At 38.1% G+C, this 24,746-nt stretch overlaps 1 protein-coding gene across 5 annotated transcripts in view; it reads left to right on the plus strand.

The window, feature by feature from the left end:
- The window catches only part of cerkl (CERK like autophagy regulator), a 30,361-nt gene extending 5,641 nt beyond the window's left edge, over positions 1 to 24,720 (plus strand). Inside the window, exons 3-15 of one of the 5 annotated variants that reach the window (XM_032567988.1) lie at positions 1,810 to 2,040; positions 10,206 to 10,337; positions 10,767 to 10,829; positions 10,958 to 11,021; positions 14,507 to 14,637; positions 14,714 to 14,788; positions 18,472 to 18,649; positions 18,845 to 18,910; positions 19,919 to 19,956; positions 20,068 to 20,173; positions 20,255 to 20,351; positions 22,367 to 22,563; positions 23,710 to 24,720. In XM_032567988.1, the coding sequence (XP_032423879.1) occupies positions 1,810 to 2,040; positions 10,206 to 10,337; positions 10,767 to 10,829; positions 10,958 to 11,021; positions 14,507 to 14,637; positions 14,714 to 14,788; positions 18,472 to 18,649; positions 18,845 to 18,910; positions 19,919 to 19,956; positions 20,068 to 20,173; positions 20,255 to 20,351; positions 22,367 to 22,563; positions 23,710 to 23,788 (1,457 nt within the window). In that variant the 3' untranslated portion in view covers positions 23,789 to 24,720. Of the gene's footprint in view, positions 1 to 1,809; positions 2,041 to 10,205; positions 10,338 to 10,766; positions 10,830 to 10,957; positions 11,022 to 14,506; positions 14,638 to 14,713; positions 14,789 to 18,471; positions 18,650 to 18,844; positions 18,911 to 19,918; positions 19,957 to 20,067; positions 20,174 to 20,254; positions 20,352 to 22,366 lie in introns of all 5 variants that reach the window. The other 4 variants (XM_032567984.1, XM_032567987.1, XM_032567990.1 and 1 more) reach the window with 4 other exon arrangements.
- The last annotated feature ends 26 nt before the right edge of the window (positions 24,721 to 24,746 follow it).

The following is a 24,746-nucleotide window of genomic DNA, read 5'->3' on the forward strand; positions in this document are numbered from 1 at the left end:
CGCTACCCCTCTATTTTAAGTCCTACGAGCAGTTTTGTGTTTGCTTGCAGAAAATGCAACAACAACAATAACAGATCATCTGAACACATGAACCATGACCTCAACATATGGAGGCTTGGTTCTCGGGGGAAACAACGGTGGATGATTTGGGGTATTTGGTGTTTGATAACAGCAGGAGGGTTGTTCCCACAGAGGAGGTTAATCACCAATAACCATTTAGAACTGTTTCCTGATGAATTGGTCCACATTCAGATCTTTGTCTTTTTTATGCTGTTGCATGCTCTGTTGTTTCTAATGAACTGGTGTTTTAGTTAACATCATCCGGTTATGATTACTGGCAGAGCTGCAGTCTAGTATTTTTTTTTATTATTATTTGCATCGACTCCGAAAAGTAAATAAATATTGCTTAGCTTAAGAATTGCTCTCTTCTAAAACTCTAAAAGAAATTGTATGTGTCACAGTATGAATAGTTTTGACAAGTGAACATAAAGTAGGTCACTCTCTAATCTGGCTTTAATTCTAAATCAGATCATGTTGGTATAAATCGACACATTTTGATATTTTAGATAATTAAAGTGGATTATTATTTCTCATTAGTAGATGGAACTGTTTTGTCCATCTGCTGTGAAAGGTGTCATCACTCCTAATACAAATATTTTCATGTTGAATTCATAAAAAGAAAAAACTAATTTTTTTAACACATTGAATGATCTGCCCCCTTTTGTGCTTACTATTTTTAATTAATATTTCCCGGGGGTGTAACGGTAAACATGCAAAATATTCTGTAGTGCAGCTTCCAAAAGTGACACCAAAACAGAAGAGAGAGGACTCTCATCAAGGCTGTTCATGCAGCTACAGGAGAGAAAAAAAGTTGGCCAAATTTAACTGAATTACCCACCTGTAACATCATCAAGATAAATGTAGACATCAGTGGTACTGAAGGATAACCTGTAGAAGTCCAAATCCAGCTATCTGCAGCATTAGCCAGTCAATTGAGATGCTTAGACTGGTCTGCAGACAGATGTGACAAAACACTGGTACTGTCCTGCCAAGTCCAAACCGTTGTGCTTTCATGGTGCCTTCAAATACATTTCGTACGCTGGCTTGTCCGAATATCAAAACAACACCAAGTGGTTTAAACCTTTTTTATTCTGAAATGTCTGAACAGTCTTTTTTAAAAGTATCCTAAAACAACATTTTCAGTTTTATTCTTGTATAATTCATCGCGCAGTCCATCGTCGGCTACATCAGCTTAAAGTAATGTAACCAAATAAGAAGTATGTATTGTGTGTGTTATGAATAAAATGTGAGAGTTATGTAACGCACCGTGCGACATTAACTTTGCTGACAGCATCCTGAGAGAATTAGATGGTTTATCTGACGTGGACCAATCAGATTTCAGATTCCCATCCTGATTAAGCCGGATGATTGGAGGATGTGACTGTGCATTAGGCCAATCAATAGATTAGTGAATATAATATAAACATAATTAGCTGCAGTTTGACCCTTCTTGTTTAACCTGAATCCTTCAGGTGAAGGTTAAACTAAAGAGTATGAAAATATTTCCATTATTCTCTTGCAGTGTATTTGTAATTACTAGTCTTTTACAGTTTTTTTTGTTTTTTTTTTACAATTTACTTTATGGTGCAGAATAAACTGCTTGACCATTTAAATAAATGGGTATTAAATGTTTCATTAATGTCAAAGGTGATATAAATTTTATCCGGACCTGATGGAGATGTTATAGATTTTGTCTTAGTTAGTGTTTTGCGCTCACATGTTGTACCCTGTCCACATCTCTCGCTGCAGGGGAAGAGAGCGTGGTGCAGGCAGGTGTGGTGCTGCTGCAGGACGTTTTCGCCGTGAAGGTGAAGAGGAGGCGAATGGCGGGCCAGCAGTCGGGGGGAGCCGTGCTCGGCCTCGCTCTCTTCCACAGCAGGAGGAGAGGACGGAGGCTGGAGGAGGACACACTGCACCTCCACAACGCCTCCGCAGAACACACACACTCCTGGTATAACACTCTGAAAGAACTGCTCACAGGTAAATGTTTTGGTTATTTCTATAAATAAAACCGAACTTTGTGCGTAGAAGCGTGGTATCACTCTGATAGACTTGCTGACAGTCCAAGCTAAGAGTCGGCTTGCTTCTGTTACATAAGATGGAGCAATGGAAACATGACTCAGTTCCTCTGTGATTGCCACATTGTAAGAAGATTATGCAAATACTGCTGAGTCATACAGCTGGGAATAAGACAATCATATTAGACAGTGATGTATCAATAAATAGACTTTGTTTACGCTTATCTAGGCTTTATTTAAACTTTAAAAGATGCAGAAAACAAATGATTCAGTTCCTTTCTTAAATAGGAAAATAAACATTTTATTGCCTTAAATGCAATAACATAGCATCCCTTTAGTGTTTGATTATTTGTAGATAAATTGACTAATGGTTGCATTAACCAATTATTAATTGGATAGTAAAAGTTTCTTAACAAGAGATTTTGTTTTTTACAGAATTTAAAAACAAACTAAAACTATCATGGGAGGAGTTCTAGGTAGAACATATTTACCTTAAATATATTTATTGTAAATGCAAAATTAAAATTGTTTGTACAGTTTTGGCTTCAATTACTACTCCGATTACATTGTTCTTACAGAAAATTATATATATTTTTGCATCCGTACACACCAGTTAAAAATTAATCTATCATTAAGTTAGGTGACAATTATTTCAGTAATTGATTAATTATGATTAACCGTTTCACCCCCATTTGCAACTGTATCTGCACTAAGATCAATAATAAAATACAGTAGATAACCAAGTACTGAGCACAATTTCAGTTTTTGGCCATATTAGCTGTGTTTCTTGTTGCAATCGTTTCCATTGAGACTGTTCACATTCATCTTAGTGAGGTGAGTCAGAGTTACATCAGACAGGAGAGCTAATCTCATAATCCAGAAGAACAAAGACGCACAGATTACAAATACACATTCAGCAGTAGTAACGATCATGCTGTCAGCGCTTGTTGTCTTCTGTTGTCTGCAGAAGAGATTAGCTAAAAAACTGGTCTACTTGAAAGGTTGCAGTACATGAGGTAAAAACATTTTTATTAGTGACTGAATGTCTAGCACTGAACATCGCCTCTCCCCTTCAACTTGTATCAATGTCTCAGTTAGTTCATGATGAACTGATAGGTAAAAAACATAGATGGTGCTTGTAATTAATAGCAATCTTGTAAATAATAATTGGCTAGGCTTTTAACTTGTTCAAACCTTTTCTCAGAATGAAAATTAGATTAGATTTGATTTGATTTAATCTTCCTCTAGTATTTTAGTCTCATTTTCATTCTTTGTTGAACATCAGTACCATTTTTGCCATAATTATTATTATTTTAATTGTCTTTTTGTTAAATTTCAGACCATAGATGAAATATTAACACTACAGCTTTGGTCACTGAAATCAACACTACTTTGGTCAGATGAAACAAAACAAAACTACATGCAGAAAGATAACACTGCACATCTCTCCTCTGTAAAACTTAGTTTTGGCAGCATCATGATGTGGGGATGCTGTTCTTCGGCAGATCAAGAAATCCTGTATCTAGATGAGCAAAGCTGGTAGAAACCCTAGCTTAATGCTAGAAGCAGATAGATTTGAACTTTAACCTTTTCTCTGCTCCTTACTTTTTATTTGAAGTTGTTTCAGTTGAGTAATTAAGCTCCGTACCTCATGGGTGTTAAAAACTGTGGCATAAAGCTTTGGTGTTGTGCACTTTTAAGGTAACGTTTCTAAACAGCAGACCTTAGTAACAGAGAGGAGTTCTCTGCTTTGTTTACGCAGAGGAATGTAGAAATTACACTTTAGATTTGCACCAAAACTTTCTGCATGTGCTCTAATTTAAAAGTCTGCATTAGTTTTGGTGTGAGTGTCGACTGAAAAGACTGGACAGAAAATTTTTCATTACACCCCTACTTAAGAGTGTACCAGCTAATCTATTAGTAAATCAGGCAGCTTCCTCAGCAGCAGCCATCTGCTTGTCAGGAGCTTTTTCAGTGAAGTCCTGGATGCTACTGCGCTCTGAGTTTCCCATGCGCTGATTTCCCAGGTGCACTGTAGTGGGCAGTGCCTGGCTGACTGTTAACTCACAATAGAAATGTTGAAGTGCTGTGTGTATGGATTTAAGTCGCATGAACATGCTTTACATTTCAGCTTTTTTCTGCTTCTGCATCTATGCTGAACCCAACAGAGACATTACAAGCAATCATTAAATGAGGAGGTCAAAGTTGACACTCGGGCTACCATCGCTCCCCTACCATGGCATCAGCCTGACACATTATCGCTGGTCACCTGTCTGACTGTGCGTCTGTCTGTCCATCAAACCAGATTACCCCTGAGGCCCCTGCAGCAAAGTCACAACTTCTTCAAGGCTGCGTTATGGGCCTCATACTTACGCAGATGAATGGCTCGCAGGTCGAGTGTCAGCTCGAGTGGTCACACTGCAGATCAAACTGTGACGGCCTTTGTGACTTTAAACACCGCAGTGTAGGAGTCTATTTCTGTATGTGTGTGTGGATGTGAAAGGTAAACACAGTCAGTCGCTCTGCTGCTCTGCGGACATTAAGCCTATTTTCCAGCCAGAGGTCACTATGAAAAGCCTATTGTTGCATGAATCTTGGTGTCGCTGAGTGGGCAGTCTCGCCGCCGCAAACACCGTCGCCACTTCTTAACCTCTAGGTCCGAACATTAAGTTGCACAATGGTGAGCAGAGAGCACCTTGTTTCTTGTTTCCAGAGGGTTTTTCTGTCCCGTTTGCTGCGTGAGGCAGCTGCAGAATGCTGTGCAGAAACTGAATGGCAGTCAGAACTACAAAAGGTAAGTATTTATGCTGTATAGAGACTGTTTCAATACATGCAGTCAGACGACGGAATAATTGACTGCACTTGTTTAACAGCTGAAGAGACTTACAGTCCAGTGTTACTGGCGAAAGCCCCAGCAGTGATAATGTGTGGAGAAATATATTTTAACACCATGCTAGCTATAAGCTATGCACTATGCAATTTTATTTTACTGACTTTTAATATTTTAGTGGACAGAATCTATTTTTCTGATATCACTTAAATGCTCTTCACATTATAATCCAGTATGCAGTTTTTCTCTAAACCTAAAATTGCTTGTCATCTTTTATCATTACTGATCTTTAGCTTTGGTTTTATTTGGATTTTCTGCTCCGCCGTGCAACTATAAGAAGCGGCTCCAAAACTAAGCAAGGAAGGCCTCACCGCTGTCTGTAATTTCTGCTATTGCAATTTAATTTAGCTGCAGCGACAATGGAAGAAGAAAGGTGGATCAAATCAAAATTTAAAATCTTGTAGTTTGGTGTACCCTGAACTAAATTACTCAAAGTGCAAATGTAGCACTAGATATGAAGTACATTGTGAAAGTGCAGAGGGGAGGGTTTTGTTGTTGTTTTATGACTGTGTTGTTTGACAAGATCAAACTAAAGCTCCAGTCATCTGCATGTATACTGGCCACTTTTTAAAATACCAGAAATCAGTTTTTTATTCACTGATGAACAAAGAATGAATTAAATAAAGTAATAATTTTATAGTAGTTTTTCTTTTTCTTTTTGTCTGAATGGGATCCTGAAGTAACAGAAACCCCCTTAGAGGGGGTTCAGGTTAGTACAATTTATCACTGATCATTTCCTTAAAATGTTTTTATCAGAACTTAAATCCACATTTAGTGTCTTTTGATCTGCCAAATGTTAAAATTTCCTTTGTTTTTCTATTTTAAATTCATTGTTTCACTATTTAAATGATTTCAGAACATATTTAGAATGGATAAGTCCATATTAGATTATTTGTTTATTACAGGGTGTGCATTTTCAGGTGATGTTGTAAATTGTGTTCTTTCACAACTTGAACTACTTCAAGCACCTGGATATTTGGCGCCCCCTCTGGCAAGTTGGAAATTTCAGGATGTTGATTAATGGATGGTTGTTTTTATTAGACTTTCATAAACTCATATGACTGATCATAAAATTGAAATTGGGACATATTATTCTTTCTCAAAAAGTTTGACTTTCTTGAACCTTCATCTTTTTCATGGTTGATGAATGAGTCTGAAAATGCATCCTTTTCTTGTATCATGACCAATTAACCAAATATTTATTTTTCAAGTTTCAATTAACAGCATATATAAGCAACATATATTGATTATTGTATTTTTTGTGTTTTGTCTTTTTTTTCCATATAAGAAATCAGTCTAAGCATGTCTGTCTATCAAAATTACTTTATGGCCCTTTACAGCGAGCTCTGTGTTACACATTAACTGGTGTGCTAGTCAATCCCTGTGTATCCATAGTGACAGGATGAGAGCAGACTGTTTACTTCCTCCCTGCCCTACTTATTTTACTTTGCTCTCTCTTTATTGGTTTGTCAGGAAAAAAAATCTTTGTTTTACTGCCACTTGAAAGGAGAGAAGAGAAATCTGAAAGTGAACCTTTGATAACGCCGGCAAATCAGAGTGAAAAATATTAAAGAGATGCTTAAATGTGTTTTTATCCAGGCAAAGCCGTGTGACCCACTGACACACACGTACACTAAGTAAAAGAAGCATTTACTCATTGAGTCTTTAACATACGGATAGGAGGAGGTGGGGACTGAAACCTAAAACCTTTGTGATCAGTTGTGAACCTGCAATTTCTCCCAATCATCCCTGTACGTGCATGTCAGGATGCCAGAATTAAAATTCATTTCTTCATCCACAATATTTCGATTACAGCTCAAGCAAATACTTGTGATACTGTTTCCATCCAGCCTCGTAGAATGTTTACATTGTGTTAGTCGATGCATCAAAAACGTATAATGATAAGTATGATAAAATTTCCAAAGATTGATGATGTAATAATTAAAGTAATTTTGGACATTTCAAAAATGTTACCTTTGAGGTTGTGATTATATTCATGATATTTTAAATTACAACCACACATTTAAATGCAATTGTAGTTACAATTTTATGTAAATGACCAACACAAAGTAACACACAACTGTGAAAGGGAAAGCCATGGCTCTCTTTACAATAAAAAATCTGAAATGTGTGATGTGCATTTGAATTCTACCTACTTTAATCTGTACTACTAAATAAAATGCAGTTCGTCAAGTTTCTGTAGAAGTCACCTGACTGGTAAATAGAGTCTAAATAGTGGAAATAATATGGCACAACTCCAAACATATGAAGACATGGCCAAGAGTCAAAGATGTGACCAAGAGGCCTACAAGAGGCAACAAGTAATGAAGGGGAGTTATTCTGGTCAGATCAGATTGAAATGGAAACTTTTGCCAGAAACGTAAAACTGTGTTGCAGAAAGCTAGCACTGGAAATACATTTCCTGCTATGCAAGAAAATGTTTTCTTCTTTCAGGAGAAAAAAATAAAGCTAGTCAGAGTTGATGGGAGCATCTAAGGCTCTAAATATATTTCAAACCTGGTAAAAAAATAAAGAAATAAAATGAACTACTAGAGCCAGTAAAAGACTTCAGATTGGGGCAGAGGCTGCCCTTCCAGCAGACCAGTGACCCTGAGCACCAGTGACCTCAGGTGGAGCCTCTGTTTTTGTCAACAGCATTCAGCAGTTGAGCTTCAAGTCCTGTGTCGGAAATTCAACACTGATCCTTGACAACACAGAGATTGTTTACCATGGCAACGGTTCGGAAAACCAAAGCAACATGCTACTGACTAAGCTCATCCAGTATTACTGTTTTCGTCTGTGGCTCCTGAATAACGGAGACTTAACAGCTATCCTTCATCAATTCCTTTTACTCATAAATCACAATGAAAGAAAATCTCAACAAAAATAAAACACAGGGTGAAATACATACTGAAACGTGTCAGTCTTTTCCTCAGTTTAAATATTTCTAGTAAGAACATAAATTGACACCAGATTTTAGCAACAACCCAAGTAATCCACACATACAAATAAACGAGGGAGAATTTGTCCACAAAATTAAATTATGGGTCAAACATTTTAATGTCATGAAGATTTTCAGGAATACCTTTAGGCATTTGGCATTTTTTTCCATGAAAAGAAGTAATTCACTCAAGAATGGTCTCTTTGAAAACTCACTGCATAAAACTCCACTGCTGAAGAAAAAGCGTTGTTTAAAGCTTGCTGCAGAACATCTGGACAATTCAGTGAAATGCTGTCAAATCAGAAGATCCCAACGTTGAACTCTTTTGAATCAATTTCACACACCTTGTTTCGAGGAACTCTGTATATCGCCCCAAAAACATAATGCCAAAGTATGGTATACATCGTACTGGCAGGCCTCGGTGAACTGAAGAAAGAATGAATGGAGAAATGTACCGAGACATTCTTAATAACAATTGGAAGATGAAACAAGTTGGAATTTCCAAGCCATTCAACTGTTAATGGCCTGACTATTCTCCAGCTGAAAGGCTATGAAAATAAGCAACAATCAGAGTGCATACAGAGGACCCACATAACCTTTAAGTTTCAAACACAATTTGTTTTAAATGAATGGGTCATGATCACTTCTGAGAAATTCATGTGACTTGTCTCCTCCTGCAAGAGATGGCTGGAAGTTGTCACTACCAGAAAAGGCGTTTCCACAATTTCATCAATTTCTGCAAATATATTACGTATGTTTTTTACCAGTAGCTTCATTTGCGGACTAATTTGCTTTGATATTCTTTGGCCGTGTGGATAATTTTGGACTGTTGCTGACATCCGGTGTGAATTTTATCTCATCCCCATTAAAAGATTTAAGGTGGAAAAACCCATGACACATCTAATACTTACTGTATTTTACCTGCAAATAATATGATGGCTAACCCGTATAAATAGAGATACAATAACAAATGTAACAAATATTGGACAGGATGTTTAAAAACAGTGGGTGTGGCTTCTTGCACTGTTGGGGCTCTGTTGTGATGAAGGTGTCAGGTGGCTCCTCATAAGGTCTCCGGAGAACCTGGACAGAACTATGGAGTGATGGTAGGAGGTGCACTTTGTGTGTGCAAGTGGGGTCATTAACAGGGCGAGGTCACGGCCTGTTGGGGGCAGATTATAGTCATGAGCTGGATAATGGAGCTGGTGTGTGTGTATTGATCTAAGTTAGTCTATGGGGATTCATAATGCGGTCTCTAAATCTGCCTAATGATGAGCTGTGTGGGGGGAGTCTTGGCGAATGTGTGTATTTTGGAGACAATCCTGTAAAACTACACACATGCACACGCAGTCTTTAGACTTGTTCATATTCAAGAAATGGGAGCTGTAGTCTAAGCTGTAAGAGTTTCTACGTGATTAACTTGTCATTAAAGAGACGACTCTAGTTCTTTCTGGGTTGTTAGAACCAAATTCATTATTTATAACCAAAAGACGAATTCACAAAGCTGTGCAGTGTGCTCCCTTTTTACCAATGTTTTGCATTATATCTGCACTCCATTCACAAAGCAGATTGCGCTAAATACGTGGAGACTAAATCTGTTTAAGCACATCCATCAAGCCCAGCACATTGGAACAGCATTTTTTAATCTCTAGTTAATATTTTAGATTGCTAAAGACATGGGAATGATGAATCCCTGTAACTGATTCGTTCGGCGATAGTAAGCGTTGAGTCATGTTAAAATAACCGTCCTTTTTACCGTGGCTTTTGTACAGTCATACTAAAAACTTGCAATTATATCAAAATAATATGAATCCTGTTGATTTCACCAAATTAATGAAAGAGTTGGGTTTGGTTGCCCAGGGCTTTTTTCAGCAAGTCCTCCTCACCCAGACTCCAAAAATGATAAAAGGAATCTGGACAAATTATTTGATTAGAGAAATTATTTTGAAAAAATATGAGGCACACTTTAACAATTGAGTATAAGTTTATGACATCCCTCACCTGTTTTTGTTTTTTTGTAAACTAATCGTCCGGCTTTTTAATCTGCTTTCAACAGGCTGTTTATTTTCCACACAATCTGCATAAAGAAAACAGCTTTGGTCCTTGACCAATTTGAAGCTATTGACCCTGATTGTAACTGACATAAATGTACATAAATATGAGAGGACGCTGTTAACTCTGCAGTATCTTTTTCACTTGCTTTAAACTCACAACTCACCTCCAGAGTTTGCTCAAACGCGTCGCAGGTGGCAGTGATGGAGGGGCTCATGGCGGGTGTATTCATGTGTGTGTGCAGGGTTCAGCTGCCGGCCCAGGTATGTGAAGGTGTTTATCAACCCAAGCAGCCACAAGAAGGAGGCCGTTCACATCTACAGAGACCATGTGGCTCCTCTTTTTAAGATGGCGGACATCCGCACTGACATCACAGGTTGGCTCATCCCGCCGGTTATCTCTTTCTACTACACTTAAGGAAATTCAAGTTTAGTAATTTACTTTATTGTGATAAGAATCAGTTCAATTGCTATAAAAAATTGTTCTGTATTGGCATTAAACAACAACAACAACAACAATAAAAAAATGATATGAAGTCTCTGTGTGTGCGCTTAAGTGTCCAGGTCCAAAGGTCAGAGCTAATGGCAGTTTCTGGTCACTAGGTAACCTGATCCTGGAGGCGGAGCTAAGTCCATCTGTTATGACAGAGGGACACAACTTCCTCTCATCTCCTTTCCCTGTTTTTTGCCCTATTCTCATTTTCTTTTCCTCTATCATCTTCTCTACAATTCCTCCTCTCCTGCTTTCATCTCCCTCTCCTCTTTTCTCACACCTACTCCTCTTCTCTTCCTTTCCCTTCTCTCAGCAGATGGCACGATATCCGTTGTCCCCCTTTTTCGTTTGGCAGCTATCAAGCACACACAACCATGTACATGTGACCACACACATGCATGAACACTTTATCTTTGTCCATCTCGATGTCTCTCCATCTGCTCACCTCTCCTTTTTCTCCCTCTGTCTGTCCCTACGTGTCTTTCTTTCTGTCTGTCTCTGCAGTAACTGATAGGAAAGGTCATGCTCTCTCAGTGATGAAGGAATGCAAACTGGATGAATACGATGGGTCAGTTGTTTCCCTTTTATTTGTCATATCAATTAATTTTTATGAAATAAAAACATGTTTTGGAATTTAAGTTTTCTTTTTCATTCAAAATCTTGGTGCTTCATCCACAGTTTTGTGTGAAAGACCATGCAAAACATTTTGGTAACTACCCCAAATGTTACCAAATGTTATACTACCCCTTTTTTTTCATGCCATAGATATTTATTGGTACCAGGTACATGAAAAGAAGGCAGTTTAACCCGGCTCTGGGTCAAATATGGATCGACCCGTGATCATTTAGCATGACATTACATTTCATTTCCATCCCCAAAATTAGGTTACAGTGGTTAATGTCTAACATTAAAACTGAGAAAGAGTGAGTTAAAAACTCACAACTCACCTTCCAATAGAGGTGAGTTGAAACTTACATTTGCCTGATTACAAAACAAAGAGTATTTGGTTTGAAGGGTTGAAATTTTTATGGGTTTTTTTATGTTTTCTATGCCATGAGAAACCAATGATTAAAATAAACACATCACTGTTCAGCCCTGAAATATTTTTACATTTATTTTTAAGCTAATTCAATTAACAAAATTTATACTCAATATATGCACAACAGGATGTAAAATATTGTGTGTTTTTATTGCTTGTTTGGTTAAAGTGTGAATGTTGTGCACGGTTATATAGCTATACAGAGCTGTGCTCTACAATTAAGCCCAACATTTTTCATATTCCTGGCAACTATTCTTATTTAACAAAGATGTTTGGGGTTTTTGATAGGAATTGACCCATACATTTAAAAAAAATCATAACACAGTGTAAAAGTGCAATCAACTAAAAGATAACAAAATATTTGTTTTTGTTACCATTTCACTAAAAATTGCATCGTATTAATTATCCTTCTCATTAATTAGCCTAGAAATCTTTTAACAACCCTTCTTATAACCACTGAGCCGATTTTTGCATGTTCCTCTGGTGACGGTCTTTAAAGTTGAAAGTCTTTCTTGCCGTTTCCCACTTTTTTTTTACCCCCTTCACAAGTTCATATGGGGCACTCTGACCGAGTCACTCCAAAACATGTTTAGTTAAAACTCCTGGGTTATTTTAAGACATAACCCAGGAGTTATTGTGTGTGGAATTTACCAAGTAATTACAGGTGACTTTACAATTTATACAATAAAGTTTGATGTAGTTTTTTGACCCTGTAAAAGCTATCTGACGTGTCAAATCAGTTGAAGATGCAGCTTTGACGGATGTATGAGTTTGTGATGCACTGAAGTGAACCGTGTAATCAAACAGAGGTTTACTGTCGGAGGCTGACACTAAAACACACTGACCCAGACTGATCTCTCTCTCTCACACACAAACACACAGGTTACATGAATTACATTGACCTTGTTCCACTGCCTATCCCGCAGTAAGCTTTAAGAACTGTATATTCTTCAAGAACACTGTATCAAAACCTTGTGTTCTTGAAGAATATAAAACTTTTATGAAGCTCCCATCACTCTACCTGTGGTTGGGTGTATAAAGGTGTGTGTAGGTGTGTGTGTGTGTCTGTAAGCAGCTTTTGTGCTCAGCACTCATAAAGCTTAATGTGCTTAGAGAAGATTAGCTCAGCGTTGCTAAGCTAGCAACGCTGCGTTTGTGTGTGTGCATGTGTGTGTGTGAGGCTGCACTGGTGAGGATTTGGTTGAAACCTACATTTGCCAATTAGGCTGACTGTCACCGTGGCGACCAGAGTTTCAGGTAATCCCATCCCCAGGAAGAGGGGGAAGGAGGCGGAGTCAGTTTATCTCCTATTTACTGCAAACACGAGTCATGAAGATGGAGCATCTCACTTCATAGTGCTATCACCTCACTACTAAAGTTAACTCTTCTCTAGCTTCACACATCTTTTATATTAAATTTGTCATTTTATATTTGTGAAAGACAAGTATAAACCAACCAAGGGGCCTTGATCACACTGTTGAATCATTCATTTTTGTACAAAATATAAGAAGTAAAAAAGTTGACTGATCTATTAACTGAATTAATACACCGTGTTCCAAATTATTATGCAAATTGGATTAAAGTGTCATAAAGATTAAATTTTTTGTTGTGCTATTAAATTTATAGGTGGTATTGTGTTTCAGGGCTCTTTGAATCACTATAATTAATTTCAGAGAGCTGGATTGATTAGTTTGTCTGGTGAGCTCAATTAAAGGAAATCTACTTAAGGATGTTCCACATTATTAAGCAGGCCTCAGGTTTCAAGCAATATGGGAAAGAGAAAGAATCTCTGCTGATGAAAATCATCAGATAGTGTAGTGCTGTATGACAAGGTATGAAAACATTAGATATTTAATGAAAACTGAAGTGTTATCGTACTGTGAAGAGATTTGTGGCTGATTCAGAACAAAGATGGGTTTGTATCTTAACCAGAGCTCACAAGCAGAAATGGTCGCAGTGGACCCAGCCATTAGTGAAGATTAATTTTCAAACAGACTTGTTCACTGATGACTGCTGTGCAACCCTGGATGGTCCAGATGGACGCAGTAGTGGATTGGTGGTGGATGGCCACTACGTCCCAACACTTGGTGGTGGAGTCATGCTTTGGGCTGAAATCATGGCGAGAGAATCATTGGTCGGCCCTTCAGAGACCCTGAAGGTGTGAAAATGACCTCAGCAAAGTATATGGACTTTCTGACTGATCACTTTCTTTCATGGTTCAGAAAGAAGAGCTGTACCTTCAGTAGCAAAATCATCTCTTTGCATCACAATGCACCTTCTCATGCTGCAAGGAATACCACTGTGTCATTGGCTGCTATGGGCATAAAAGGGCAGAAACTCATGGTGTGGTCACCATCCTCCTCTGACCTCAACCCTATTGAGTTTTCTGACATCCTGCAAAGAAATTCATCAGAAACTTTCCACAAACTCACAAGTTCAATGGATCAAGAATTGTGCAGGTGATATCAAAGAAGGGGTTCTATGTTAACATGTTACTCGGTCTGTTAAGATGTTTTTGATTGAAATAGCTTTTGATTTTAGTACATGTGACCACTTAATGCTGCACATTCAAAGAATGACCATTTGCAGTTCTTTATAATCCATAAAATGTTTAGAAAATCTGCTGTGCATAATAATTTGGAACAGTGCATTTTGAGTTTTTTATTTTTGAAAAAAATACTGTTCTCCTGGGGAGCTTTGTTCAGTAAAATTTGATTTACACTGTAATAGTTCATGACTTGAAAATTATACTGACCATCATTTGCATTGACCATTTAAGAAAATCAGAGAAAATATCACTTGCATAATAATTTGGAACACGGTGTAAGGCTTTATTTAAAACCCTTTCTAGGTGTTATTAGAGAGTTGCAACTTTTTAAGATTTTTATTGGAGTTTAAGGAAGTTTTAAAGGTTTACAAAATGCCTTCACAACAAGAGCTTAGAGTTCTTTCTTGCATCTCTATATAAATCATCCACCTGTCCTGATGGAGATGTGTCCTCGCCTGTCCATCAGGGTGGTGTGTGTCGGTGGGGACGGATCAGTGGCGGAGCTGTGCCACGCTTTGGTTCTCCGAGCTCAGCTAGATGCAAATTCTCCAGAAAACCCAGTGAGAGCAGCTCTGCCGCTGGGAATCATTCCTGCCGGTAAGACCTTTTCATGCAGCATAAACACGGCCGGACGTGCGGGAAGCTTTAGGAGTTTTCATTTTTGCCTCAACAGGTTCCACAGATGTGGTTTCCTGTTCAGTCCATGGAGTCAGAGATCCAGTCACAGCAGCTCTCCACGTTGTTTTAGGTACGGGCCCTTTGTTTCTAACTCAGACCAGGTCAGACATTATAGGCGGAGGGTCAGTGGATTGTTTTTTACAGCTCCTGCACACAATGTGATGTGTGTTTTAATAGAACAGATCCCATAAAAATGTGTCTGAAAGGGTGAATGTTGTTTACAAATCGCCATCAAACACCAGTGCAATATATTCACAATGAATATTGACTTGACTGTGTTTCCTGACTTCATTTGGCTTTGTTGTCAGGAAGTATGTTTGCTTTCTCTCCATTCTGCATCACCAGTTTGAACATCTGTGTTAAATACACTCTATCTACTTTACATCTATATCCTCAGGTCGTTCGGATTGATTTCCGCCCGCAGTAAATCTGTTGTTAAATTCAATTTATTCAAAACGTCGAGGTGAAAGCCAATCTGGAGCTCTTATCGTTTCTGAGCTTCGATGTGATTGGCTGTCGTTCCATTTGAGTGGCGAAGGGACCAGAGTTTAAAAAAACAACAAACATGCAGACAGATGGTGGTACTGGACTCTGGAGGGAGGAAGCCGACAGATGTCCGACTGTCGGATCAGTTTCACTAAATCACAGGTTTTCCCTGCTGCTTGTGGTCCCGCCCCCCCACTGACCTCTCCTCACCTCTCTCCATATCCTCTCAGGTAAACCTGTCGGCCAATCGGTTTGAAGCAAGGCATGTTGTTGTTTTTGTTTGACAGCTTCGGGTGAGATGGTTCATCATGCATAATTAATACTGGTAGCTGGTGTGTGTGTGGGGGTGTGTCTGTGTGTGTGAGAGAAAAAGAGAGAGAGAAATTGGGAGTATTAAGTGACACTAATAGGAGTAAAATTTGAACAACAAAGAGCAGTCAAAGTCAAGCAGAATGATTTTCCCACAAAGACGAACTGAATCAGGCTTTTATTACCACAAATCTGATCTGAATTTACTCATAATTTGCTGATACATCACCCTCTCATGCACTGTTTTTTTTTAATAATTCTTTTTATTAATCTGTAAAACATTTTTTACGGGTCATCAAACTTGGTTTATTTCACTCTGAACCTTGTCTAATAACTCAAAAACCTATTCCCGGACAGCTATTTCATCACTCGATTAAGCTCAGTTGTTTCTTGACTTAACCTCTTTGTTGCCGTGACACTAAATGTCTGCCTGGTGTTAAGCAAAAATGTTCTTTTCCACATTTTGTCACACTACAACCATAATTTTATTTCATTCTGATTTTATATGACATTAAATATTGTATTATTGTAAAGTTAAAGGGAAATAATTTCAAAATATTATTAAGTTTTCAACATATTTTACAAGGAGAAATGTAAAAAAAAAGTGTCTCGCACACACAGATATATAGTTGTACATTGAGGTTGTAGCGAGCCGAAATTAGTTCTTCTACACGGGACTGTCTGTGTACAGTTATACAGTCTTATTGTTGTAATTTTTAAACATTGTCAGACTACCACATGTCCTGGACCCCATGTTGGATTGGGGATTCACAGTGTTGTCTCAAAGTCGCAACGTTCTGAGTTCAAATCCCAGCTGAGGACTTTCTGTGTCAAGTTTCCACCTTTTTTTACACTTAAAAACCTTGATGTCAAGTTCATTTCTCTCACTTAAATTACTCTTAGCCCTGGGTGTGTGTCTGTGTGCATTGTTTTTGGCCTTGAGTGTGCTTTGGTAAGCCCCTGTGATAAAGTGGCAGCCAATACAGTTTGTCTGGCCTTTTACTGGAGATACGCACCATGCCCCCTGTGACCCGAAACGAGACAAAGCAGCTTTGGAAAATAAATAGATTCATGTCAAGCCTATTTTTCCTGGGCATTTGAAAGTCTTGGGAACTTATAAAGATACAGCATTTGTTTCCCATCTTCATTACAATTAATATAATGTGAATGTAGAAGATAATATTGGTACTTGTCATTTTCTGCGTGCCCGCCCGATCGCTTCTGCTCATAAAAATGTGTAACGCAGGCCTAAATATTATGAGGAGGGATGGAAATGTTTAAGGTTAAGAAAAAGAACATTCCAGATTTAATTTAATTTTTTCCGTTGTTTCCATTGCTTATCAATATTAGACGAGCCTTTAAAATGAGCTGTGGGTTTGATCTCGGTGACACACTGACCGTGTCAGCTTTAATCCCGCTCAACACACGGAGCTCCACTAACACACTGACAACAAGCCATATGGCGAGGAAATCAGATTCAGCCAGAGAGACAGACAGGCAGGCGGTAGGACAGACAGGTGAGTAGACTGCAGTTCAGTAGGTTACGGCAGGTATGTGGCCAGATGGCACGCTCCGTGTTTGTGTTTGGTACTGAGTGTGTGTGACAAATTGTGTACACCCATCTGGAAGCTAATCGAGCATTTTCTCAAAAGGACGCGTTTATGAGTTCATATTAAATGGGATTCTTCTTACTCCATTTGCTTTATGGGTTTTTTTTCTTCTTCTTTTTTTCCGTCCTGAGGTTGTCGGAGAGGAAATCATGAGCGAGGTTCTGTGTTAAAGCATTTTATTTGGGTCACTCCACGCATGAAACCATTCCAGGAACGAAGTGAGACCAGAAGGCGCACTTGTTTGAGGTCAATATTAGTGGCCATTGCTTCCTCGCAGCTATATTTAAACACGGCTCCTGCTATTGTAGTTTTTTTTTTTGCTGTGAACTGGTGGCAACGTCAAAGGTGGTGCAAGTCGAATTTCAATCATTTCTGGGACAACATTAAAGAATAAATATGACAAGTATTTTGTAAAACAATAGAGGACAAAATAACACTTTAAAATCTGAAAAGGTTTGTAGTCAACTGTAAATAAAATCAGTTGCAACCAATGACCTTCAAATGCCATTTAATTATTTATTTAATGATTACAGATTCCAACTGTGTGGGCTTTAATCTAAATATTAATCCAGCTGTTCTGTGAAGGCCTCAGAGGTTTAGTAGAGAACATTACAATAAACTTATTAATACATTGTTATTCAGCCAAACTCAGCCAATAGGTCCATGCTGGAGGGACTGGAGGGAGCCATCGCCACAGGGAAGCATGGTCGAGGCAGCATAGTGCTGTGTGGTTCCCATTCAGGAACAAAGGAACTGATGAGAGCAGGATGGATGGAGGTACACAGAAGACAACTTTGGAAAAACAAACCCCGCTGAGGCGATGAAAGACTTGAGACTGCAGGAGGTTCACCTTTCAGCAGGACAGCAATCCAACTGTGGAACGGTTTAGATCGAAGTATATTCATGTGATAGACCAGAATTCAATTGAGAATCTGACAGAATTTTCTGCTAACAAAAATGGGCAACAACTTGAGTGTATGCATGTCCGAAGCAGGTGGATACTTACCCCAAAAAACTTGTCTCTTCAATTTTCTTGCCAATTTTTGTCTCACATAATGTCCACAATGAAAAAACGTAATTCAGTGGTTATAATCTGACAGTCGTTCAGCTGGTGTGTTTACTTTTGCAAGGTACTTTTCTGTTCAATTTTTCCACGTGAAAATTCGTAACCATATTCTGCTGATTATTTATAAGTTTCAAGCATTGGTCCTCTGTTTTAGGTTAAAGGCTTTGCTTTGTGCTTATCAAATGCTATTAGAATTCACTGAGAAGAAAAGGCAACAAAATGACGGAGCAGCGATTTCTTGGAAATGCTGCCGGTCTGAATGTCTCTCCTGTCTGTGCTCAGGTCACCTGCAGCAGGTGGACATGTGCAGCTTCTTGTCCAACGGTCAGCTGGTGCGTTTCGGATTCTCTGCCATGTTTGGTTTTGGCGGCCGGAGCTTAGCGAGGGCAGAAAAGAAGAGGTGGATGTCATCGTCACGGCGACGAGAATATGCTGTGGTGAAGACCTTGGTCAGGCTTAGGTGACACATTTTCTTTTCTTTCAGTCATTTGAATGTTTTACTTCATATGAGGAAAGGATGACAGTATCAGTGACAATACTGCTTGAACATTTTTATGGTCCTGTTTTACATCATAAATGAATAAAATGAAGTAAATTTTCGTTATGGCAAGCTGAAGTGTCATGAAGTGTTTCTTTTGCTGTTTGTCTCCATCAGGCCAGAGGACTGCCAGCTGTCATTTTTACCTGCAAAAAGCTCAGGAAGCAGCTTGTTTGGACAACAGTAAGAAACATTCATCGATTTTCTTAATAGTTTTATGGGAAACAGAGAAATCCTAAAACATTAACATTACTGGACTAAATAATTTTTCCCTGTAAAAATATTTCAGAAATGTAGACGCTGTTCATCGTCGTCACTGATCATTCCAATGTTTAGTGTAGAATAAAAGCTAAAATATGGACAAGGTAAGAGCAGCTGTGAGAGGTCTGTCGGTCAACTGCTCACTGATGAATTTTGAGTTTTACGCAGCATTGTTTTCACACCACTTTCTTATCGAAATTACACAATCTGTATGAAATATCCCGAAATATTTGAAGTGAGAAAATGTTTAAAAGAGATTAACATATTTCAGTCTGTTATTTATTTATTTATTTATTTATTTAATACTGTTTTATTATTATTATTATTATTATTATTATTATTATATTTAATTTCTTTATTCCTATCAAATGTAGTTTGCTTAATGTGGCATTTTAGGTTTTCAATAATAAAGGGAAACTGTCACCACTAGAGGGCGGTGTTTTACATTTCTGATGTGATGCGTTTTTGTCTTACATAGTGCCTATACTGAAACAGCAGTCAAACTCTGTTTCAGCCATGACTTCATTTCACAGTTTACCTTTTTATTCACTGTTGCAAGAAAATATTTAATTGATTAAAAAAAAAAAGTAAATTCGATTTTGATCAACCAGTTAAAACTGGATTAAGTAGACTAAATGGATAAAAGAAACAACTCTTTACTGTTAAGGAGCTAATTTATACAAAATATAGAATATTAAAATGTGTCTCTGGTTAGTGAGGAGTGTTTGTGAAACAGTTTTTTGCAGATCTGAACAGTAAAGGTTAAACATCTACTTGTATTCCTTGTATTTGTGAAGTTTATGTTCAAAACTAGAACAAACGCTTCATAACTGGTTTAATTGTTGTTTCTCCTCCTTTCTTTTCTTTGACATATTTATAAATGTCTGTGAATACACCTTTTTTAAACACCTTCCCTCGTCCATTTTCTAGAGACCAGGGCGAAGATAAAGAACTGGACACAAAGTCAGGTGAGGAGAGCAATTTGCAAATGTGAACTGAGACCTGAGCGGGTTTAATTTCCTACCTCTGCTAACAAACCCTGCTTTACTTTGGCTCTCTCTGATTGGTCTGTATTGAAGCAGAGGAGTCTTGGGTGACCAATCAGGGTTTGTACCTCAGCATCAGCATCATGTCTATCCCCTGTCTGAGCCCACATGCGCCTCAGGGATTGGCTCCAAACACCAGGTACACCTTAAACTCTCAGTTTTCTAATAAGTAACCGTTTTTGCTTCTGATAACTCTCTCTAAACCTCTTGTTTGTCACAGTTTAGACACTGGCAGCGCCTCACTGATCGCAGTAGGTAATGCTTCCAGGTCAGAGTTCATCAAGCACCTCAAGAGGTACAGCAGCTCTAGTGGACAGGTGAGAGGAACAACGAAGTAGCGTCAACTATCAGAGCAACTTATACTAAGGATTAGTTCTACATTGTTCCTGGGCATTGCTACATTATAATTTGAATGTGTCTTTTTAAAATGCTGTTTTGAATCTTAGATTTAGGCTTTTAATGTCTGGTGAAAAACAATATCAGTTAGAAAGTCTTAATGCCTAATCTACATACTCAAAATCATGATACCAATTAAATGTTTTTTTATATTTAGATTTTGAGGTTAGTGACAAGCAAATAGTTGTCAATCACATTTCACACCATACCAACTCCATCACAAATCAGAAAGAGCATAAATACTAAACATATTAATCACTATTATTGAATTTGAGAACGTGATGCACTAATGCCATAGTAATAATACTATAATAATGTTACTTTGATCTCATAGTACACTATGCAGGTGCTTTGTCTGCACTGATGAAGATTTACTTTGCTCGACTCACGGGATGCATGAAGTTGCTACATCAGCAGGTCAACAAAACCTACTTCAAGATGAATCCAGCTAAAAATTATTTCACCACCCGAGGACATTTAAAGACTCTGAATATAGCGTTGAACTTTGATCCTCAGATAGCCAGTAAATATGGTAAAAGATACAGTGACAAAATGGCAACTTACTCTCTCCTGACACAGCAGCACGTTGTCATTTATACAACCTTCATCCCAATACACATGTCCTGTGCTGTAAAATAAAATGGGTCCACATCATAAATTACCCACACATACATAACATGACTCAATGTTTCACAAATACGGTTCAGTTTTTCACATTTGTACTCACTTACCTTACTTTGGAAGACTAGAAACTGTGTGTTTAATTTATAAGAACCAACAAACCCACAGTGATAATGTAGTTACTAAAAAGCTGTGGAATCATTGACTCAATCTGTGTAACAGGTAGGGACTGGTATTGATCTTTAATGATGGTGAAATCATAATTTCCTTTTATGAATCCTCTGCCATGTATAATGATTTGTATTACTAATATGCCTTCTGGTCTTTCTTTTTCTAAAATCAGACATCTGCATTTTGTCCATTTTGTTTTTATTTTACAGCCTAATGATGAGAAGTGTTGTTGTTTAAACCAGCAGTAATGAACACCAACAGGATGTAGTCAGGAGCACCCTTGATGGGATTTTCATCAGCTCGTGACCTTGTCTTCTTAAAGCCCCACTTCTAGCGAGGAAAACAAAATAGTTATCATGCAGATTAGCCTGATTTAGCATGGCTTGCTGTGGCTTGAGAGACTAAACGTTAACCCACTTTCTAAATATACTGACAGTGGGACTGTGACTGTCCAGCAAAGGGAAAAGCACATTGAACTGGGTGACCTACATTCGGTTAGCTACCATGCAAACAGAGAACAGATCAAGCTCAGCGTCGTCAGCTTCTGACTGACTGGGAAGATTTGGCCATCGAAACCCCAAAACCCAAAACCAAATACCATCGGTTAAAGTTTGTGTGTTTCAGCTGTAAGAGGTCAAATGTTTTTATGCTTAAGCGGGACCTTCTCACTATTGGGCTGTTTCCTCTTAAGGTTCCCAGAGTTGTATAATAAAAAATCATATATATTTTATAATGTCTATGACAATGACCGATTGTCATAGATTACAATTTTTCGATGTTAAATTGAATTTAAAGCGAGGGTTAAAAAGCCCAATTTAAACAAGCAAACACACACAAAAAAAAGGCAAAGAAGCGACTGTTTGCTAATATGACACTTCCTAGTGTTTATTTGCACATCAAACGGAAAAGACTGAGAGAGAGAGAAATCCTCCCAAGAAACACTTGCACGCATATGGATCGTCACATTGCTAGTCTCTGCTGCCCCCTATTGGCGCATTGTGTTATCACAAGAGAAGACAGTAAACAGGAAAGGAACCCGACGCACCAAAACAAGCTGCTTAACACAGATTTACAAAGATCCACAGTCTTCTCCAGCTTAGCTTTGACACACATACGTCCACAGTGACGCTCTGGTTGTCTACAGTTTAGCTTCCCCTTCGTGGAGACACACTCCGTGTCGGCGGTGAAGATTCGACCCCGATCACGGATTGGCTGGTCTGAGGAGGAGAGCGAAGACGAGGGAGACTCCAAAAATACACCCATCATCCAATCAGAGGCAGCCGCTCTGCCCTGGAACATCGATGGAGAGCTGGTGGAGATCGCCAATGAAGTGCTCATCAGGTGGGACTGGCTGTGTTTCACGACTAAAACCCAAATCACTACTGATTCCACGCATTTATTTGAGAAACACTGTTATGTCAAATAAGGTCAGTCCACCCAAAACACCGTCTTTTTCTTCGTGGAAGTATAGAAAGGTTCTTTTTAATGCATCTGCTTCAGCATATAGTTTTCACTCCCACCTTAAAACAATCAACCTTGACTAAAGCTGGCCAGTTTTAAGAAATTCTGAAAGTAAAGCAGCTAACTGTTGGCACCCTTGATAAAGATTTGAAAAAACATTTTTTATTGCAGAATCAATTTGGGCAACATATATAAATGTTGCCCAAATACAGTTTATTTCTTCACTTTTTATATAATTTCTCTAAATCTGCTAGATGAAGTCAGTTTGTATTAAGTCTCCCTTCCAACATCTATAAAGAGGTTCCACAAGGTGCTGAGTTGGGTTCTTTGGTAACCATGCACATGTGTTTTTGTGCTGAGAAGACACAGTCAGACATACAGTTTCTCTTCCTTTATTGCCCTTTGGAGATTTTGTGCATACTCACTCTTTTCTAAAAGTTTTTTATCCTCAAGCACCCATATTAGTACTCTTCATCCGTTTAAGGTAAAATAAAAATAAAAAAAATCCTGTCATAAATATGAGCAGCTTTCCACTCACTTATGCTCTCTGGTGCTTGCAGACACACTAGCTTGGGTTGTGGTTGCCGCTGGGTTGGTACTGAGTTCTTTTAAGTGTCATTGTTGCTGTTATGTTATTTGTCACTGGGTTTCTCAGTTCTCTCTCTTTTTTTTCACTTTCTGTAGGTGCAGAAGCAGACTTCTTGGGTGTATTATCTAGATCCTATTCCTATCTTCCTCAACTCTCTCAGAGAAAACTGTAATGCTCCATTTGTAAAAGTAAATTTGTTAGGTTGCTTCCTATTGCTATTCAGCTACACGCGGTTAAACAAAATTAACTAAATAAACAGATACAAGCAACCTTTGAACAGCATTTATTTGCAGTCATTTTACAAACTGAAAACATCTTTAAAAAACTATCTTCAGAATTAAAAATTAATAGACTGGAGGCATGTAAAAGATTTTCAGTTGCTTGACTGAATTGTCCCTTTTTTTGTAGAATGCATCGTAATCGCTGTTTGTGTTTAGGGTCCATCCGAGACTCATCGCTCTGTATGGGGAGGAGGTACATGAGGCAGAGTCAACCGTCACCTGCAGCTGCATCTGAGAGCGACAGGAAGAGCTACTTGGCCCAACATCTGTCACCATGGTAACCAGTCCCACAGATGCTCCCTAGATATTGGATTTTACTGCCAATGTTGCTGTAATGTAAAGTGAAAAAAAATCGTTTGTCAGCCAATTGTCTGACTAAGAGACTTACAGAAATAGACCCATATTATCACACATCCTCCACCGTACTTAACAGTGGGGATTTACAGCCGTTAATATGTGACTTACTGTCAAAGTGGCTAATAACCATTCTTTTACATTCAAATGAATGTTTACAGGTCTCATTTGTTTTATCAACTCCATTCTGTGTTAGTGTTGCTTTCTACACGACACAGACAGTGTTTGCGTTGAAATGACTCACATTTTTACCTCATTTTTATTGATCCAAAAGTTTTATAAGTGAATATTTCACAAGATTTTTGTTTTGTTTTGTTTTTGTTTCCACATTATTTTGTGGTTATAATAGAACAGAACAACAAATGTTTAAATAAAAAAAAATCTTTTATTTTAATAGGGGCGTAATGATAAAAGCAGTGAGACGCTCCAGTGCAGAACAAACTTTCATAAAAAAATGAAATAAAAATGTAATAAAACATTCAAACACTTTGCATGATGTGTATTTCTATGACATGTAAAAGATGAGGGATGAAGTTGTTTCGACAGTTTGCATTCACAGAATACAGGAAGGTGAAACAATTATCTGAAAACATTTTATTTTTCTAAAAGCCTCTTTCGAGAGAATGTCATTCATTTCTTTGGCGTAGTTGGGTGGAGTTTCATTTTAATCATTTTCAGTGTTTCCATTATGCATTTTAATTTAATTTCAGCACATTGTAACTTGTAAAATACTATATAAATTAAGTTAAATTAATAAAATATTTTGTCATATGGCTAGCTCATAATTGTTTCTAATAAAGGCTTCGTAAGACATTGCGCCCCTGTGATCTCTTGGCACC

The sequence above is a fragment of the Xiphophorus hellerii genome, chromosome 7, assembly GCF_003331165.1.
Source record: "Xiphophorus hellerii strain 12219 chromosome 7, Xiphophorus_hellerii-4.1, whole genome shotgun sequence".
Lineage (NCBI taxonomy): Eukaryota > Metazoa > Chordata > Actinopteri > Cyprinodontiformes > Poeciliidae > Xiphophorus > Xiphophorus hellerii.